General features: G+C 33.2%; 2 protein-coding genes across 3 annotated transcripts; both read left to right on the top strand.

Moving 5' to 3' along the window:
* Positions 1-4,347: 4,347 nt before the first annotated feature.
* Positions 4,348-6,456, top strand: LOC133312870 (peptide methionine sulfoxide reductase B5-like). Of its 2 annotated transcripts, none has more exons than XM_061514148.1 (3): positions 4,348-4,716; positions 5,721-5,877; positions 5,965-6,452. In XM_061514148.1, exons 1-3 carry the CDS (start codon positions 4,379-4,381, stop codon positions 6,118-6,120), a joined length of 651 nt encoding a protein of 216 aa, XP_061370132.1. In that variant the 5' UTR covers positions 4,348-4,378; the 3' UTR covers positions 6,121-6,452. The 2 variants fall into 2 exon arrangements, with proteins under 2 accessions (XP_061370132.1, XP_061370133.1); XM_061514149.1 differs by having other exon boundaries at positions 4,350-4,686; positions 5,965-6,456.
* Positions 6,457-9,402: 2,946 nt separating this feature from the next.
* Positions 9,403-21,098, top strand: LOC133312869 (K(+) efflux antiporter 3, chloroplastic-like). Its single transcript, XM_061514146.1, has 19 exons — positions 9,403-9,453; positions 9,671-10,039; positions 10,760-10,861; positions 11,624-11,704; positions 11,894-11,995; positions 12,631-12,708; positions 14,513-14,581; positions 14,802-14,852; positions 15,621-15,734; positions 15,842-15,943; positions 16,049-16,183; positions 17,256-17,437; positions 17,531-17,666; positions 18,471-18,542; positions 18,627-18,725; positions 19,226-19,387; positions 19,817-19,906; positions 20,025-20,186; positions 20,609-21,098. The coding sequence occupies exons 1-19, from the start codon at positions 9,418-9,420 to the stop codon at positions 20,894-20,896; spliced, it is 2,430 nt and encodes an 809-aa protein (XP_061370130.1). The 5' UTR covers positions 9,403-9,417; the 3' UTR covers positions 20,897-21,098.

Genomic DNA, 21,098 nt, shown 5'->3' with positions numbered 1-21,098 from the left:
CTACAGGCCTTGTAGGCTTCCCACTATATATACTAAGCAAAAAAAATAAATTGTATAGAGCAAAGAAAGTTTCATTCACCCATGCACTAGTACTTCTCATAAGAAAAAGATGACAAACAAGAAAGAGTCAACATAATACCTCAGCTCTAGAATGTATATCATAGAGGAATAAAGTCAAAGAAATGAGAAAAATAAGAAAAATACAATTACTGGATGCTGAAATAAAGTCTACAAGAGAATGTCATTCATTTAAAAATCTTTAAACCACCATCAAGACAAGGGAAAGAAGAGTATTATTGAAAGATCTTCATCAGTAACATCATAATCCAGCAAGGTACCCATTGCTCCATGGTATTAAGCTGTAACAGCATGTAAAATTTGGAGACATTAGACAAGTTTTTCTTTCATAAAATAAAATAGCACAAAAAGTAAGAGATATTGGTATTTAGTACTTTGTGTCTTTGCTACATAAAATAAATATTATTTTATTATTTTATTTTCATAAATTAAATAGGCCAGCCTACAAGGCTGTAGGCCGGGCTTGACAAAATTGGCCTATGGCCTATTTATTAAAAAAGCTTTTTTATAAGCCTAAGCCTACTCTACTTTTCTGAAAGGCCGAGCCTGGGCTGGGCTTAATGTAGGTCGGGCCGTAGGCTGGGCTGGGCCAGCCTGGCCCATTTACACCCCTAGTCAGCAGTGACATTCGAATCCACGCTGGATCTTATCTTAACCTTAGGTCCCGTACGAATTTAAATATTCATTATTACAGATGCAGAATATTTGGTATATCTTTTATCAAATATAAAAAAAAAAAAACATATTTATATTATTTTTACTTTTATGATTATTTGCTTTTATATTTTTTTTTTTATAAAAGAATACCTACTCTCATTATACCAAAAATGACTTCAAATTGCAAAAAACTTCACCTAAATCTGGGAAGCATTGACACGCCAATTTCCCTAAAAAATAGATGTCGAACACCGGCACATTTTGACATGTGGTCAACTTTTTGAAACACGTTGACTATTCTGACATGCGAATATGATTGTGTCTGACATGGTCAAATGACATTTTCGTAAAAAATTATAATTTTTAAAAATTTAAATATATTAATAAAATTATAATTTAAAAAACATTTAATAAAAACAAAACAAAATTTCACCATACCCATTTCATTCGCGGCGCTGCTTTCTTCCTTCCTCCTTTGCTCTGCCTTTGTTATTGTCTATCGTCGATTCATGCTTGTAAACTGGTAAGTGCTCTGATGTCTCTCTCTCTCTCTTTTCTATTTGAAGTGGGTAACGAGAACTACGTTGGGGAATTAGTAAATAAGACCCTGAATAATATGGGGGGTTTTGTAAATATTATTATTTAAATTGAAAATTTTACTTTTGGAATTCATATCTTTGCACCTACAAAGGAATTGATATCTTTGCCTTAGGGTATGCTTGGTTCAACTAAAAATAGGTAGGTAGAAAATAGGGTACTGAAAAGTTTTGAGGAAAATGAAATAATTTGTTTTTTTTGCTTGGAGCAATAAAATTGTGGGGTGTTGAAAAAGGAGTGCAACACAGTTTCACTCCAACCTCAAAATTCTTAGTTTCTCCTTAATATTAAGAAATGGAGCTCAAAGTAATTTTCAATTGTTCACCCATTTCTACTGCCTAACAAACAACAACCTAGCGAAAATTAAAATCTTGCATTCCATTTAATTTTCATTTCTTATTTTCCATCTTGCCTATTGAGCATACCATTATATTTTGTAGTCTTACTAGTTGTAGGTATTACTTTTATCCGTGAAGATTCCCTTTATCTTAATTTGTGTTTGTTTGCAAAATGGCTACATATTGCTTATAATTTTGGCGTATGTGTGAGATTTTATAATGTTACTGTGATAGTTCATTGTGGTTGGCAGTGTTTTTATTGTTCTCGGCTTAAGATGATCAACAGAGTTAATGTTGACAACTTGATGAGCAAGATAGAGGCCATCATGATTCTTCACGATGGATGAGATGAAAATAATTGAACCTTTGAGTAGTCTACACTCTACATTCTATGGATGATCTATTATTTTTGTTTTATATTTATATCATGAAATTTGAATATTTGACCGGTTATATGACTTATTTTGGGTTAAAATATGTATTAAACGTAAATTATATTATATATTTTAAAAATATGGGGAATAATATACTTACCTCCACAAAATTTTACCATTTTTATAACCAACCTAATCACTGTTAATTTTCGTCAATCTAACGTGTATAACTTATTGAGAATTAATAATTAATTAATAAGAACGTCCCAATAATTCCCAATAAATCATAGATGATAGATTGATAGAAATTAATAGTGATTAGATTGATGGTAAAAGAGATGAACTTTTGTAGTGACAAAGTATATTCTGCTCCTAAAAATATTATTTAATATGAAATATGGGTGTTCGCGGTCTGAATTGGATCGGTTTTGGAAGCAAAAATCATCTGATCCAATCTCTTCGATTTGATCATGTCATCATCCATTCGGTTTGCATTTTTTTTTCAAATTCGATCCAATCCAATTTTTTTCGGTTTGGATTGGATCGATTTTCGGTTTTTTTAGAATGTTAAAATTTGTTTTATGGTTATTGTGCAAATAACATTTTTTGTATAATAGGCTTTGTAAAAAAAAAAAGTAAACAGAAGAGTAAATGATAATATAGTTTTTTTTTTTGGCAATGAGATATGAAGTTTTACACAGATAAATTTTTGTTAATGAGATGTGACTAGGTTTTTTCTTGGGTTTAGTTCATGGGTTAATAGGTCTTGGGTTTAAAAAAATTTGGGCTATGATGGGAGGAAAGACCCAAGTAGGTAGATGGAAATTAATATATGGGATCGGTTTGGATTGGATCGGTTTTCATCAACCCATCCGAAAACCGATCCAATCCAATTAAAATTTGCGGTTTTTATTCGGTTCTCGGTTTTTCGATTTTCGGTTTATTCGGTTATCGGTTTTTCAGTTCGATTACCGCTGTTTGAATCGGTTTGGATCGGTTGATGAACACCCCTAATATGAAAACATTTTCTAACGTATATAAACCTAATATCTTTTAAAATTAACATATAAAAATATCGTATTATATCATATCCTGTATTCGGCAAGGTTGTTAAACCCAACTCGGGCATCGACCCGGTCGGAGTACTGAGTTACTGGGTCATTGGTCGGACCGATTGACCTGGATATATATAAATATGAACATATAAATTCAATTATATTCTTCATATTTAAAATGAATTAAACAAGGTTTACTAAATAAGCTCAAAAATATGAAGCATAAATAAATAAAAATGCACGCTATTACTATGTCAATTTAAATTGCAACTCAGAATTTCCATAAACACATCTCTCAATGATATTGAACTCATATTTTTCAAATTCAACTACATTAAAATGTCACATGTCTCGTTCTCTAATTTATTATTTCATAAATTGCTTCAGTATTAGAAACTAAAGTCATTGTAGAAGAGTATATTAGCAAATAGAATTACAAATTTTTTTAAAATGAGTTCTACATTTTTTTGTAATAAGATGAAACAGTTTTAGTTTCTTTTTTTAAATGCATGACTCGACTAGGTCACCGAAACACCGGGTTTGATTGATTTTGTCCGAGTTTAGATCAGGTCAATATATGACCGGTCCAATGCTTGACCCGAATCGGTCTGATGACTGGTTCGCCGGATTCCGAGTCAAACCAGATTTTATAACAGTGATATTCGGTGTCGGTATAAAATAGACCCGAACTCTTAATAATTTAATAGATTTTTTGAAATGAAAAACTCTCCTGATCTTGGAGTACGAAGACATTGGTTCTAAGTCTAACGTTGATTTATATATATTATATCTATAAGGGATATAAATAACTCATGGTTCACGTTATAAACGTCCTTAGATAGTTAGATCCAATCAGGAATAGTAGCTGCGTGTCTATGGAATAAATATTTGGTGCATTAAATATATCTAATTCGGTATATTTTTTTAAAAAATAAACTTTTTTAATACAGTGGAATTTTTTTTAAAAGCGATAAATTTTTTTCAAATGTGAATAAAAAGATGTACCAAATTGAGTACATCTAATGCATCAAAAATTTATCCGTGCCTATGAGATTAAACCGACCTAATAAACCAAAAAGAAAAGTTAAAAGAAGAAAAGGAAATCAAAGCGACCCCTTTAGTTGAAAATAGTATATAAATACTGATAAATGATAATCATGGCAAAAGAAAAAGGAAGAAAAGTAAATAAATAATAAAATACTGATAATGATAATCATGGCAAAATAAATAAATAAATACAGATAATATCAAAACTGAGTGTCCCTGTGAACACATCACCATGGGCTTCAATATTCTGAGAGTGAGAGCCACTTCCACACCTCTTTGTTCCTCCAAAACCAAAACCAAAACCAAACCCATTTTCTCGACTCTCCTTCAACCCTTTCCTTATCATCCCACCTCACTCTTCAGCTTTTTTCCGTCGAAGCCCATTACTCCTCCCACTCTCATCATTTCTGCACCTCCCTTTAGCGGTTCATCCATTCACCAGGCGAAGCGTGGTTTTCGTGGTGGGATTGTCGCCATGGCTGCACCTGGGTCGCTCCACAAATCTGAAGAAGAATGGCGTGCAGTTCTCTCGCCTGAACAGTTTCGGATTCTTAGACAAAAGGGCACCGAGTAATATTCTTACTTTTTCATTTTAGCTGAATCAGTTAAATTGCTTCCCTGCTTTCAATTTTTTGTTATTGATTCATTCTTTCCCTAGTTTAATGTTAACATGCTGTCAAATAATCAATTGGGGGAGGTGGGTAATCGGGTAAACTTGACAGAATGAAGTTCACGCGATTGTTGATTTTCTTTACCAAAATTTCCCTTTATGCAATATTAGAGAATAGAATTAAGTCATGAAAATATAGTTAAATTTTTCTCTTTTTGCTTAGTTATATCAAGGGAAGGTTTCGTTTCACAAATTCATTATCTCCTCTACTGTTACTGCTATGCCATATAAAATATAATGTGTACTGATAATGGCGTATATACTCAGTGTTATGGTTGTGTACTTGTGTACTCTGTGTAAAATATTTGGTTCTTTTTAATGAAAACCTGGCTCAATTGCTTAAAGAAGTTAATCACAATTAGTAAAGGCTTCAGACTCAAGCGAGTCATTTGAATCCACATTAAAGGCTACAAAGTAAACTACTCATAAAGCGTGGTCATTGGCTTTTATGATCATAGTAGTTTGAAGTTAGAACTTAGAGTCCGTGTGTCCTTGTAGTTAGTTGGAGTATTACAGTCAGATCAAAGGCTTCAATATAAACTCCTAACAGGTGTGACAGGTTGTGTATTGATTATATGTGTATAAGTGGTCCTGTACTGTTATCATCCTCTCATGATGTGGTGTGTGTCTAATTTTCCATTATATGATTCTTGGCACTTTGAATGCTTCGAAATTTTCTGAGAAAAACTGAGGGAAGAGGGTGATGTATAGAGTCGATAAGTCAGAGTTTGAGTCTCAAAACTTTTGGGTAAAATGGTGGTGGTTCTAAATCTTCTTAGCGATAAAATTGACAATTGTGGAGTTAGTTTGTCAGCTTGAATTAATCATCAATGATGGTATCTAGTTTTATTCAAGATCGAAATTTGGGTTTCTTTTAACAAGAAAACGGTTTGGTATTATTCAGGTTCCCTGGAACAGGAGAATATGACAAATTCTTTGGTGAGGGATTTTACAACTGTGCAGGATGTGGGACTCCTCTCTACAGGTCCACAACAAAATTCAATTCTGGTTGTGGTTGGCCAGCCTTCTTTGAGGGTATTCCTGGAGCCATAAATCGCAATGTGAGTTCATTTTTTCTTAGCTATATCTTAAATTGCATTTGCAATTCAGTTTATTACAAATTTGATAACATTGTCATGTATCATCAGCCGGACCCTGATGGGATGAGGATTGAAATAACATGTGCTGCTTGTGGGGGACATCTAGGTCACGTCTTTAAAGGCGAAGGATTTCCAACACCTACTGACGAACGCCATTGTGTCAATAGCATTTCACTGAAATTTGTGCCAGCCAATTCCAACTAAAGCCTACTGTATGGATATCGCTACTTAGCATCCCTTAATAATTATGTAATGTACTTACGTTATGACTGAGGTTCATAGAGTGATGGCTAAATATTAGTGTTACTCAAATAAAGACTGATCTTGAACGATCTTTACCTTTATTCCTCTGTTCCCCTCCTAATATGTTCAATGTGCTTGTATCTTTCTTGGGTCTTTGTTTGATATGGGAGAGTTTTGAGGCTATTAGGATATAAATATGTAAATAATGATTAATACATTGAGAATTTGGAGTTGTTATCCGATGATGACACACTATGCGTTATTTGTATTATATAATATTCAAGCTATCTTTCAAATGCTGCGTGTAGAATTTTTTTAGCTGATACAAGTGAAAAATTGCTGCATCTCACATCTGATAACGTACTGGATCCTATGCCCAAAAAGCAGCATCGAATTTTTGCTGGCTTTTGCCGGAATATGAGGGCTTCCTTGCATTGACCGTATCGTGTAATGTGCAGATATTGTGATGGCCATATCAAACTCCAAACTAGGGTTTACATTTCTTGAATGGCAATTGGCCATGCGATTGAGGCCATATAGCGCGAGGTATTTAACGTGTCTTTCCTGGTACCAATTCATGTTATGACCATCGCTGACAATGTCTTTCCTGGTACCTATATCTCAGTTCAAAATTATAAGTTAATAGATTTATCATATCAATGTGTTTTCTTTTTATTTGTATGTTGTTAAGATAAACTTTAACACTTATATTCTTTAGCAACCACAACTTTAAAGTTAGTTTAATTTTTAATTTGATAATTAAAACACTTTTTGATACAATTATACAAATTAAGCAATCCTAAGGCTTGGAAGTTGGAACTTTGAGCTCATAATTGCTTGTAGAGTGGCAAAACCCGTGTAATCCGTCGAGTTGACCTATTCAACCAGTTACAAATGGTGAATGGGTTGGGTTGTCAGGTTGGAATTCTCAACCCGTTTAAACTCACCCAGTACAAGGATGAGTCAAAACGGATGAGTCAAAACGGGTTCAACCTGTTGGTAGGCAGGTTGACCCATTGAGGATATTTTTTTTTTTAATATCAAGTAGTATTTTATTTGTCATGTGAAGTTTTTGTGATATTCAATTTTTTTTTTATCTTAATACTCCTCTCCAAAAGATAAAGAAAATTTTTTTTATGACAAAAATTATCCACGTATGGAGATAAAAATAAATTCATAGAGACTGTTCGACTTAATATTAACAAGATTTGAGATTGAAAAAAATTAACGGGAATATGAAGTGACATGACAAAACATTATAGAATTCATAAAATATTGTTTTCTTAAGTTTTTATTTTTTTTTTATTTTTTAACGGATTGATCAGCCAATCCACCATAAAATGAGATGAGTTAATATTTTTTTTTGGTGAAAAGATGGGTTAATATTTTTAACTCACCCTTAAGAGACAAGCCAACCCATCCTGTCATTCTGCCCTATTTTTAACTGAATCTAACTATCTAATATTAAAAATAACATACATAAAAACAAAACTTTAACATAAAAAAATGGGAAAAGTTCATAAAATTTTATGTGATTTATTTTTTTTATCACTTACATCCTTATTATTTTTTATGATTTTTTCCATCCAAGTTCACCTTTAACATTGTTAAAACTTATCCATTTTGTCCTATTTTATGTTTGTAATTTTGTTTATCAAAAATAAAATCTGACTTTAAAAATAAAAAAGGTGGTAAAGTCTACTTGATTGTAACTAAAAAAAAAAACATGTAACATATAGGAGACAATGTTGTTGGAAGGGGAGCCTAAAAAAATTTTACAAGAGAAAATTTATAGCTAAATGTGACAAAATGAAAGAATCACATTAATTACAAAAAAAGCAGTTAGAGAGCATTGACTCCAACATCAATATTATAAATTAAGGTCTCTTTTATCTTTTTTCTCTCATCTATACATTTCAATATTAATATTATACCTGAGAAACAATTTCTATACACCATATTTTTTATATTAAAAAATAAAAAAAAGTTGAAATATATATATACATATATGTATATTATCTAAAAATATAATATTAAATTATAATAAAATAATATAAGTGACGTGTAAAGAATATTGTTATGATAACATAAAAAAAATAAAATGCTAGCTGCTTGCCAAACAATAAGGGATTGGTTTAGAAATAATAAAAGAAAGATCCATTTGTTTAAAAGTAATTACATTTAAAATTTCAAATATTAACCTTTTTTGTGATTTCTTTTTAGGGATATTTTGTCCATTCTTCTTCCAAACGTTTGAAAGGGACACGACACATAATTATTCTTTTTGTGTCTTTATAATGAATCTAAACTTTGTTTATTTATTGTTTGTGCCCAAAATTTTTATACCAGATTAATTAATAAGTAAAATAGAAATAAATTGAATAAATTAGTTAAATTACTATAAGGAAAAAGTATGTATTATTTACGTCATTTTAAGTCAGAGAAAAATATAAATAATGAAAAAGAAAGTGGAGGATTTTTTTTTTAAAATATATATTTCACCTCTTTGCGAGAGTGAAAAAATATAAGAGTGTAAGATGTGTTATTTAAAATGACACGTTAGTATAAATATAAGGTTCGTTTTTTTTACAGAGTCAATGTAGATAACTTATCTACATGAGCCCAAAACGACGTCGTTTTGAAGCGGAAATTAAAGTATTTTTGTAATTATAATTTATTTCAGGGTTATAATAATATTTTTTATTATAAATTTTTAATTTTTCAACCCAAAAAACGTCGTTTTAAAATCAAATATAAATAATTTATCTACATTCACTTTAGAAACATTAAATGAATGTATATGAAATAAAATCACATGTATTTTGATAAGAAAACAATCATAAGTGATGGAAAAAGTAAATCACATGGGTTTATAAACTTTTCCAACAAAAAAATCACGTGCTTACGCTTTTATTATCTCCTTTTTAGAAAAATTATACGATGAATGTTACAATCGCCACGTTGACATTGCGAGCACTCCTAATCATCCAAAAACCCCACCATTGTCGATTTGTCATCGGCCAATACACTTTTCAATTTGGTGTTCTCCAAACGTTGCATTGGTTCAGCTAGATCCTTCATACTACGCTTCCGGTTTCTGCAAAATTTTCATTTCTCACATCTTTTACCATTTTACGTGTGCACTTATCTTACTAAAATTTCGGTTCCAGTTTTTTCTTGGCGGTTTTTAGGTAGAGTCCAAAAGTCAAGAATATTCAAATAAGCTTTATTACTTCCTGAGAAGTGAGAACGACCACTATGTTCGAGTCACTAGCTTATTCCCAAAGCTTCAAGGTAACATCCTCTATGATTTTCTTTATTTCTTTTCTCTGTAAATTCTTTTCCTCATATGAAGATTAATGGAAATTGAAAATGCTTAAACATTGAAGTTGCTGCTTATCTTAATGCTTATTCAAATTACATTGAGTGAAAAAACACTATTTTTTCTTTTAATCCTTATTCAAATAATTGTTAGCTTGTTCTAATATTTTCTTTAAAAATCAACTTGCAGGGATATGACCTTACCAAACAAAAGAGTCCTGGTTGTTCTCATGCTGTGTCGCGAATTCATAGAAATTTTATTTGCATGTTTTATTCAGATAAACTATCACATGATTTTAGTCACAGGATAAGTCATAAAAATTGTATATCAGAAGGTTTCTTTGAAAGCAAACCTCTCATTGTTCCATCAATTTCTAGTTGGAAAGGTTTCTATTTCTCTAAGTGTAGGCCATTACATTGGGAACGGATGCAGACAAGTGCAACACATGATGTTGCTGGTGCTGTTGAAGTCATCAATGATTTAGGATTGGATACTCTTACTTTCTTGGCTGTGACTGTCTTAATTGTGCCTACATTCAAGTTAATTAAAGCCAGCCCTGTAAGAATTTCTTGGTGTTTTACTCTTTATTTATTTATTTTTTAAACAATTTATACTCTTGACATGGTGATATTCAAAGATCTCCATCATCATGATCGTTATCAAATAGTCCGCTACTCCGCTTTTTTAGTTTAGGAACTATTATATTAGTTTAACAAGTTCATATCGTGGAAGGCATTCTATAAGTAAAATCTACAAACACAAGCATTGAGAGATGAGAAAGTTGCATGACTTGATTTTTAATGATAAGCTGAATACTGCAGATTGCAGATAATATGATTTACAGTAAATTTTATATCTGATTTTGTTTAACTGAACTTGTTAACTGCCATAACTAATTAGAAGTTTCGTGCTTTAAGTTATTTTTCAAACATTGCTTTGGCTTTTTGTGTATGAATTGATTCTTATTAATATTATATTTGTTATCATCATTGTACTTCCTTAACAAATTTTGAAATGTTTACTATCCTATGAATTTGAGATTACAGTTCTATGTGTTGCAGAACATCTGGGTATGTAGTTAATTGAAATTAATGGTTGTAGTGCAGAATTAGTTTGCATTTATTTGAATGTTAAAAACACATATCTAAATCTACTTAATATTTATAAACATGCATGTCAAAGCTCACACATATGTAAGACTTTGGAAGTACACTTAGTTTTATCCAATTTACCTTCTTATATTTGTAATTGAAATAAATTAAATGTTGTTGTTTTCAGATACTTGGTTTCTTCTTTGCTGGGGTGGTACTCAATCAGTTTGGTTTAATTAGAAACCTAACGGATGTTAAAGTTTTGTCTGAATGGGGTATCCTTTTCTTGGTAAGATAAATCTCTGCTACTTGGGTTTCATTGCTGCTACTCTTGTTTACTTATAAGTGTTTGTCATCCTCAAATTAAGCATTGAAGCTGTGATATATACAACATAACTTAACATGCTATGGTACAAAAGAAATCAAGAAGTAATAGTCTATGGTGAAAACAATATCCAATTCTAATCATTAACTATTGTATGTCTTCGTGAGTTTTTAAAGAGACAGTTTAGATGGACATTATAGTCTTCTTTTGTGGTTTCCTATCATTAGGTGCCTAAAGGAGTACATGGAGCACATTTTGTAGGTAGTGGTATATATAGCCCTTAGCACTGACTAAACAAAAGAAGCGATCTTCACTGTGATTTTCTTTCTGGGGCTTTATTGTTACCAACACTCTAACTTTAACTTGAACTGTTAGAAAGCATGGTTTCTATATGTTTGCCTTTGTGCTCTCACTTATAATTACTATTTGTATTGATTGTTTTTATTTTCTTTACGCGTGCTGAAACTCATAACAGTTGACATGAAATTATTTTCTTTAATTGATTTCAATAGTAACTATTGCGTGTATGTAACCATAGAAGAGTAATATTTGCTGTTACAAACATATGGTTTTTTGTCAAGGTAGCAGTTTGGAAGAACGTTTGAGAACTCTCAAATATAAGTATGAGAAGGGAGGCTATATTCTTGCCATGCTGATAATTTCTACGTAAAATTCCTTATAAACATGGTGGATAATTACTTTGAAGTAATATTTGTTTCTTTTCAGTTGTTTGAGATGGGTTTAGAGCTTTCATTTGCACGTCTGAAAGCTCTTGCGAAGTTTTCCTTTGGGATGGGATTGACTCAGGTATGATGCTTTGGAAGTGATAATGCCCATACAAAGAAAATTTCTTTAGCCATTCCAAGTCACTTTAGCCTCATCTATGTTAAAAATCTTAGATTCGTGGTAGATGTGGCTTTTTCTTCTTTAACGTTTATGACCTTATCTTTTTATTTTCCTGTCCTCATTTTAATTTTTATTGGAACACCTTTGAAGGTTGTATTATCAACTTTAGCATTTACTGCTTTTGAACTTCCACCAAATGGAGCCATTGGAACCAAAATTTTGGAAGTCCTTTTCCACTCAAGGCCTGATCTGGTGAGATTTCTGCATGTGCCAATTGTATCTTTGTTTCATGTATATAGTACCTTTTACTTTTATAAATTATAATCATTCTGGATAAAGAGATACATACATATTTAACTATTTATCTGTCTGTGATGTAAGTGTTGATGGTTTGCAAACTTGCACCCAGCTTTTAGGTCACCCTGACCATCTACCACTTAGTTCATTTATCTGCTTTAGCTCCTTTACAAGGAAGGAAGGAAGTGACTTTAGATGGCTTGTAGGATATATTTGTTAGTTTTTATCACATGGAAGCAAGACAATACTGCTACTATATGCTTCATTCCTTCATAGACTTTCGGCCAACAACATTTATGCCATATGATCATATGAAAAATGAAATAAGCCTAAATGCTTTCACCTTTGCTATTCCTTAAAAGGCTAGTCACTTTTGAAGCCTTTATGCTTCTGTTGATGAATAGAGTTCTGTAAGGTATTTTAGGTTAATGCCCTGGTGTGATTTGTGTTGATGTACAAATGGCAATACATAGGATGATTTACAAAGATCAGTATATTTTTTAAATGAAAATGTATAGTAATAATATCAAGACAACTCGAAGAAGCTCCATGTTTTTAGCCTTTATTTTAATATTCTTTGATGACTGTAGGTGAATATTAGAAGCATCGATGAAGCTGTGGTGATTGCTGCTGCTCTCTCTCTGTCATCTTCTGCATTTGTTCTACAGGTATTTGTGATTTTGAATGTCCGTCGAAAATAAGCAAGGTTAATTCATTGCCTGATTTTACAGAACACATGATGTTGATGTTATGTATAGTAATTGTATTTATATTTCACATATTTATTTGTGGCTTATGAAGATATCTCTCTCTTTTCCTGCGGTTGTATTTTGATTTTTCAAATTTCCAATAACTAGCAAATGCCTTGATTCTTTAAATATAGATAAAAAACGCATGCGAGTAATAGAAACAAATGTATTTACATGTCTACTGAAGAATTTGAGGAAAAGCTAAAGAGTGTTAATTTTTTTAGTTATTTAGGTTAATGCCAACATACACATCCTTGCTTTTGTATAATATTTATAACTCTCAACATTTATTTAAGTTGGAGAGAAAAGTATCAGTAGAAAGCTTGAGATTCCGGGTTTCATTTTGCGTAATTAATTAAGGGTTTGGTGTTTGTCCTTTTAAAGGACATAGAATTGTGTCCTTTCAAATGAGAAAAAGAGATACGCAATAGAACTCATGGGGGGAGAAAGTTGGTGATTTTTTTTAATTTAAATTTTAAATAAAAACACTAGTTTTAACTAAAATAACCATCCTTTAAAAGGACAAACATTTTTCCCATTAATTAATCAGAAATACTGTTTTACAAGAATGGTTTTCTGCGAAATGATTCACAAATGTCTCCAATGCACCACCCTCACAATTAATATGTAATAAAAAATACTCTCCATGAAACCTTGACTTGTGAGCGTAAGTGTGAGGGAAATCCTTGTACGCCTTATACAAAGACTTCATGCGTGTTCCCCTTTTCTCCAATCATTTAATGTTTCACAAAATTAGTTTTGTGAGATTTAATAATGGGAAATATAAGAATCATGTTGCAGGAATGGCACTGTTCATTCCTGCAACAAGGATACGGCGTCGTATCCTGACTTTGGTCTGACTTTTTTTTTTTTAAGCGTGGGACCCACACTTGATTTGTGTGTGTAGGAAATTGCTCTTGTCATGTCAAATGACAAAAAGGGAACCCTTTAATAATTCCCTTAATGATTACAACAAAAAAATACCTAAGTTTCTTAGCTAGAATTCTTTGCATTCCCCATTTCTTTTGCAATCTATTTTAGATCTTTATCATAAATCCATTCATGTGTCTTTACCTAGCAGTTTAAGCTTTTGGGGTAGTTGGTCCATGACATGGTATCAGAGCCTATTCTAGTCTTGATGTTGGTTGGGCCACCTTTAGATGTCTAGTCCTGTAAACTTCACGCTCCAAATGGTCACTTTGGGCCTGAGGGAGGTGTGTTAAGATCGCACATCAGGAAGGTATATGATCAAAGCGCTCCTCATAATTACCTAGACAGTCTTCCCCCCGCGAGCTTGCTTTTGGGGTTGAGTTAGAACCAATCTGTTCTCAATTCTCATAAGGTAGATGGGTTTGTACATTGTCCATTCTTCAAGTCCCAAGGGCTTTTGCATGAGAGAGCTTGTTAGAGATGTAATATAAAACCCTTTTTATGTGTCTTTAACTAACAACTTAAGCTTTTGGGGTAGTTGGTGAATGACCATATTGATTTAGTAGCTAATGCTTATGTTGTTTTCCTCCTCTAGCCCTTCTCTATCACTTTAATTTTATCCTTTTTCTTATAGGAAACATACTCTTCATCATATACTGCACTCATTGAAAGAAATCATGGAAAAAGTTTAAGTCTGCTTTATTTTGGTGACTTTAGTTGTGTCCCATGCACTTACAAACTGTTGTGACACTTAATATGGCTAATTTAGCTTATCAAGCACACATATATTTAGCTTCTTGCAGAAAAAGGTGAGCTTCCTACAAGATTTGGTTCAGCAACTCTGGGAATACTTCTTTTGCAGGTTTTTTGTCTTCCACTCTTGCTTGGTTACACTATCTTTGTCCTTTAAATATGCAGTTGTTTATCACCAAAAAAGTAGTTGTTAAAATCATTTTATTTGTTTTAGTATATCTGCTCTGCTAATATACCCTAGTAGATTGACCTGAGAAGCATGATGTCAGTAAAGAACAGCTGTGGCATAATTAATGTTGTTTCCTTTTCTGCTTGGTATGTATATGCAGGACATAGCTGTTGTCCCACTTCTAGTCATTCTTCCAGTACTAGAGAGCCAGGTAAAAGTATAAACCAAAAATAATATTTAACACACACATATTATAAAAGAAGGTCCAGTTTTTATTTTAAATTTAATTCATTGCTTTTCTGGTTGGTTGCTTATATATTAACAAATTTAGGTTTAGTACAGCCCTTTATGTTGCTTTTTATTATGGTTCACAAGTCCCTTAATTTGTTATAACTTTTTCGGTCTTCAACTATTGCATTAATCAGCTACCACTACTTGCATAGTTGGATAATGGTGTTTTAATTATTTGTAATAATAGCGAGGTACTCCATTGGTGCGTAGAGTATGGGAATGTCCGCCTACAAAAGCTCAAAATAAACAAATTATCTTTTTTTTGTTAAAACTCTTACCTTTCAAAATCTTGTAAAGGTGCGTTGTTAAATATATAGACCCATAATTCCCCATTGGAAACACTTTGTTGTACCTATCTAGCAGATGTTTCTTTGAATATATGTGTGTTGTGTGTGTATTCCATGTAACGGCAGTGGGCTAATCCTTTTCTTTTTTCCTTGCTACATTTAAATGGCAAAATTTTCGATTTTTTTTTTTTTATCAAAATTCTATGTTAAGAGGCGATTTCATCTGATTCCTCCATTATTAAAATGTTTCCTTATTGCATCCCAGTTAGTTTAATTTTGAGACTGACAGTTACGATATTTTGCTTGACTATTACCTATTATTAATTTAAATTGGTTGCTTATTAGATGCTTCATGTCATTTATTGATGGTTGACCCAGAGCTGTCTAATTTCTTTTTCTAGAATCTGGCTGAGGGAAGTATTTGGCCTATGCTTGCTCTAGAAAGTCTAAAGGCATTAGGCGGATTGGGTCTGCTTTCTCTTGGGGGAAAGTACATTCTTAGAAGAGTTTTTGAGGTCAGTATGATACACCAACATTTATTTATTTTATTTTATGCAAAATAGTTAAAAAGTGTCCAAACTCATTTTCATATATTCTAGGCAGTAAACTTGGTCAAATTCAGGTTGTTGCAGATGCAAGGAGCTCAGAGGCTTTTGTTGCACTTTGCTTGCTGACTATTGCTGGGACTTCACTTGTCACACAGAATTTGGGCTTTAGTGATACGGTTCACTGTTTTCCTATGCAGAGTTTAATTTGGGTTGGATATGTGATAGCGGAGAAATCATAAATTGAATACATGCCTGACAATTGTATGCAATGTCAAATGCAGCTTGGAGCATTTTTAGCTGGGTCACTTTTAGCAGAGACAAATTTCAGGACCCAGATTGAAGCTGACATAAGGCCGTTTAAAGGCTTGCTTCTTGGGTTATTTTTTCTAACTACGGGGACTTCCATCGACATGCAGGTAAATATGATTATTATTTTTGGTATATGTGAACATGGTTATTTCATTTTTTTTAAGAAGCACTATTTGCTAGTAAGACTGTTGTCTGTCCATGCATGCAAGTTTTAACTGTCGGATTCATCTAACTGGATATTGCAGCATAAGATTTTGACCTCTGATATAATAATCTAGTAGATTGAAACATGCAGCGTACTTGATTTGGACATATTTTAATTCAAAATTTCAAATACTCAAGTGCTTTGGATAGATATATCGTGTACCCTTTTTATGTTACTTTATAACTAAAAATCACTCCCTGTTAAACCCGACTAGCGAGTGTGGGGTGGAGGAAATTCTTGTACACAGCCTTACCCTTGCATAAATGCAAAGAAGCTATTTCCTGGATTCGAACCCATGACTTTTCAGTCATGAAAGAACAGGTTTATCACTGTTCCGGTTCGCCCCCTTTTATGTTATGTTACTTTATAACATAAAAGTAAAAATAAAATCCATGCTTGAATGACTACTGGGTCATCTAAGCCCAAAACCTAAGTCCTACAAGTATAATTTTACAGGCCTAAGACAAAGAAAAACAGATAAAGGAGGGAATGAGAATGAAGGGAGGGAAAGAAAGTTATAGAAAGCGAAAGTAGATTTAAAAGGAGAGTAGTTAGGGGGGAGAGGGAGGGAATCTGTTGTATGAAGAGGGAAAGGGGTCAGATAGGAGAGGATACGATTTTTTCTTAATTCTCAGGCTTTGTGCATTGGGCTAGGAGTCTCCTCCATAGGAGGGGCTCTATCCTTTTCTGTAATTCTTCTCTTTTACTAGTAATACGATTCCTCCCCTTTTGTTGGATAGGGATCAGATCATATCAATGACATTGAGATTTCTCTGTTTTCAAGCAACTGGAAGCCCGAGAACGTGAATTTGTGATGTTTAATCTACAGTGATTTTGCTAGATCCATCCACAAAGGAACATAGATAATCACCAACTTGCTTTTGCATGAATTTGTGAAACAGTCCACTCTCCCCTGTGAAAGTATGCTTAGAAGTTTGCTTTCCAATTGATATTTATTATTTGCTTTGTTGCAGCTCCTTTTGCGAGAGTGGCCAAATGTACTTTCACTCTTGGCTGGTTTGATTGCTATCAAGACATTAATCATAACTGCAATTGGTCCTTGTGTTGGGCTTACTTTACAAGAAAGTGTAAGAATAGGATTGCTTCTATCCCAAGGAGGGGAGTTTGGATTTGTAGTTTTCTCCTTAGCAAATAGGTACGTAATTATTTAACCAAATGCACTAATGCTATTTATGAAAATATTGGGCATGCTTTTTTAACTATAAATTTTATGCCTTCCTGTAAACAGGCTTGGGGTGCTTCCGCTTGAGCTCAACAAGTTGCTAATAATTGTTGTTGTACTATCAATGGTATTAACCCCATTTCTTAACGAAGCAGGAAGAAGGGCTGCTGGTTTTATTGATGACAAATTTGATGCTGAGATTGTATGTCTTTTTTGTAAGATTTATAATTTTGGAAGTTACATGCACATAGTCACACACACTTGCATGTAGGGATGACAAAACGTGTCGATGGGTCGGGTTTGTGTTGTATCAAATCTGACCCATGGGTCTAATTGTCCAACTCGTATACGACCACAATTATTTTTTTCTAAAAAAATTAAAAATGAAAGGGAAAAATTGAATAAAATACTCGGGTCAACCGGTGACCCGTAATGGGGTATGTGAAAATCATCAAAATTTTAACTTCTTTTATTTTTTTGACAAAAAATATTTTGCTGGTTGACACGCAGGTCACGCGGGTCAACTCATGATACGACATGACATTAATTTGTGTCATCTACCCAAATCTGCACACGACCTGTTTTATCTCACGGGTCGGCAAGACTTGCATTTTAACGTGTCATGTTGTGGGTCGACCTGCGGGTCATGACATGTTTTGCTACCTCTACTTGCATGCATATAAGGATTGCTGGTAGCCATGATGATTTATTGGAGTGTTTGACATAAGATATTTTACGTCAAAAGTGTAAATGAATACCGAAAAATTCAGATGTTGTTTTATTAATAATTCTTGTAGATTCAAATTTCATTTATTCTGTGGATTGTGTGTCAACTTCTTTTAATTTCTTTTACTTTAACTAGCTTAAAAAATGTTCTAGAGGACATTATTGTACAGAAAGAACACAATATTTAGGTTTCTACAAACTATATATGTGGGCAGTCTTATACTAAATCATTTCATTTTAGCTGCAAGTTTACTTTGGCTGAGTACTAAATTATTTGCAGAAAGCTTCTGATATGGTCAACTTTAGTGCCAGTGAACCTGTTGTTATTATTGGATTTGGACAAATGGGCCAGGTAGATCAAGCAATACATTCTATGACTACTGGTCATTTATATAGTCCATATTCTAATTTTTTTCGTTTTATTTCTGATGTGGAGGTCCTTGCCAATTTCCTGTCCAACCCATTGGCTTCAGGAGATAGTGATGCAGTAGGATGGCCTTATGTGGCTTTTGATCTTGACCCCACAGTGGTAAAGGTCAGTGTATTTGATCATTGTGTATGGCTATTGCCTACTAGTATCTGCATAGGACATTTTCTTTTCTGAGAAGTTTTTTGAAATTCTTGAGTAAAAGTCTGCTGTTTAGAATATCTTGAAACATTCTCTACATTCCCTTACACGACGTATGGAATATAAGGACAAGCTTCATTTTATGGACAAGCTTCACTTTATGGACAAACACTATTTATATTTGGACCTGATGTACAGCTCTCTCTTTCTTCTTTTTGTGCGGATCTTGTCATTCTTGAGTATTGCATGAGATGGCAGTGTAATAAGTGCCAATTGATAATTGACTAATTAATCATTTGATATCTGTATGTTCTTAGCTTTTCATTTTCTTTATTTTCTCAAGAGAACAAAAACGATTCTTTCATCCTTTTCTTTTTTCTTTCTGAGGAAGACATCTTATCCTTCATATTGTAAACTGTTTTATCCACTTCATTTTATTGTTATTTTACTATTAAATTGCTGGGCAGGCTGCTACAAAAGTTGGCTTTCCAATTCGCTATGGGGATGGATCACGTCCAGCTGTTCTTCAATCTGCTGGTATCTCTTCTCCAAAAGCTATCATGGTTATGTACGCTGGCAAGAAGAAGACAGTTGAAGCTGTTCAGAGGCTACGATTTACTTTCCCTGCAGTAATCTCTTGCCCACCTCTTCCATGCTTTTCCCAATTCGGTATAAATTATATCATACATGCATACGAAGGAGAAATTGTGGTTTTTTTTCCTGGAATGAACAGAAATTTTGATATGAATAGTTTTGCTTTATTTTGTTTAAAAATTGAGTTCCTGTAAATCCAGTATTTATCTTAGGAGGCTTATATTTATCTTTTGTAAAGCACACCCCCAATTTGCGCATACTAGAAAAAACAGAGGAAAAGTATATCTAATTCACTGAGGCTTGTACTTGTTAGGCTCAACAATTTGGGTGTGTGGTGGTGGGTAAACTTTTTAACTATTTGATTTAGGGTTAACCTTTCTGAATTCAGTTTATATATCTCAACACTTTATTTCTGTTTTTAATTATCCTAGTTTAATTGCTTACTTTTTGACGAAATTGCACAGGTCCCAATTTATGCCAGAGCTAAAGATCTCGAGCATCTTTTAGATCTGAAGAAAGCAGGTGCAACAGATGCCATTTTGGAAAATGCAGAGGTACTTCCGATTTTCTTTTTCTTCTCTATTCTTTTCCCCCCTGATGATTGGAGATTGCAACAACCATTGCTCAATAATTTGGTGGAAACTACAGCTAAGAATTAATTAATTCGTGCAGACTAGCTTACTGCTGGGTTCTAAGCTTCTGAAAGGCCTTGGCATGATGTCTGATGATGTGGCATTTTTAAGTCAGCTCATTAGAGATTCCATGGAGCTACAAGCTCAACAAGCAGTCAGCCAGTCCGAATACCATGAATCAGATATGATGAAACCACTGCAGGTAGTTCAAAATATTGATTTGTCTATGCTACAAGTGGAAGAAATTTGGTTGAATTTTAGACATAATGATTTCCTTCCTCGCACCTGCTTGAAATATAGCCCTAGACACTTCTGCTGATTCTCTTTGAATGCTATTTTTTACAACAATATTTCTCTAGTCTAATAAAAATGTTTTGGGAAAGAAATTGGTGGGAAGACTTTTCAACTGTTTGGTTTTGTTATATAGTCTTTGCATGATAACTCCTACATCTTGGGGGTGTATCAAGGAAATTGATGTTTTCTTTTGGGAACCAGATTTCAAGCTAACTATTTCATATCATGCATCGTTTTTCCTTTTCTGAATTTGTTATTCCTTATAACTTTTATGGATGGTATTGACATTCTAATTTGTGTAAGGAGAAACTGATGTGTTTATTTTGTAAGGTGAGGGTTGGTAACTTGACAGAGGCACATGTACCTATGGCAACAACTTCACATGAATCTGAATTATCAGAATCGAACCAGGCAGATCATGCTTCAGTCCCTAGAATTCAGATGGAAGTAGAACAAGATTATGAACTCAATCAAGCCGTGAATTTTGAAGAACATAGCGTTTTATGTAGGAAACAAGGTACTGAAGAAAGCTCATTACTTGGATCTCAAGATGCTCTAGGAGAGAAGAATCTGGTGGATCCAACAATCCCTTGTCGCAATGCCATTGAGGAACCCTGACAATTTTCTGTAGAGCTTCGTTAGATCTTTCCATTAATTTTGCTCCTCTAACCCAATAGCTTCAGAAAGTCTTCCAATATTTTTGCAGACGCCAACCGTATGTATAGGATTACAGAGAGCTTGTAGATGTAGGACAGCATCATTTTACAGCTCAGATCCCCATTTCAATTAATTATTCAAAGACCACACAACGTATAGCTAT

The sequence above is a fragment of the Gastrolobium bilobum genome, unplaced genomic scaffold (assembly GCF_033153095.1).
Source record: "Gastrolobium bilobum isolate Gb01-03AN ecotype WA unplaced genomic scaffold, APGP_CSIRO_Gbil_v1 utg12574, whole genome shotgun sequence".
NCBI classification, from domain to species: Eukaryota; Viridiplantae; Streptophyta; class Magnoliopsida; order Fabales; family Fabaceae; genus Gastrolobium; species Gastrolobium bilobum.
Note: the sequence above shows the minus strand (reverse complement) of the source record. Positions and strands in the feature narration are given on the sequence as shown.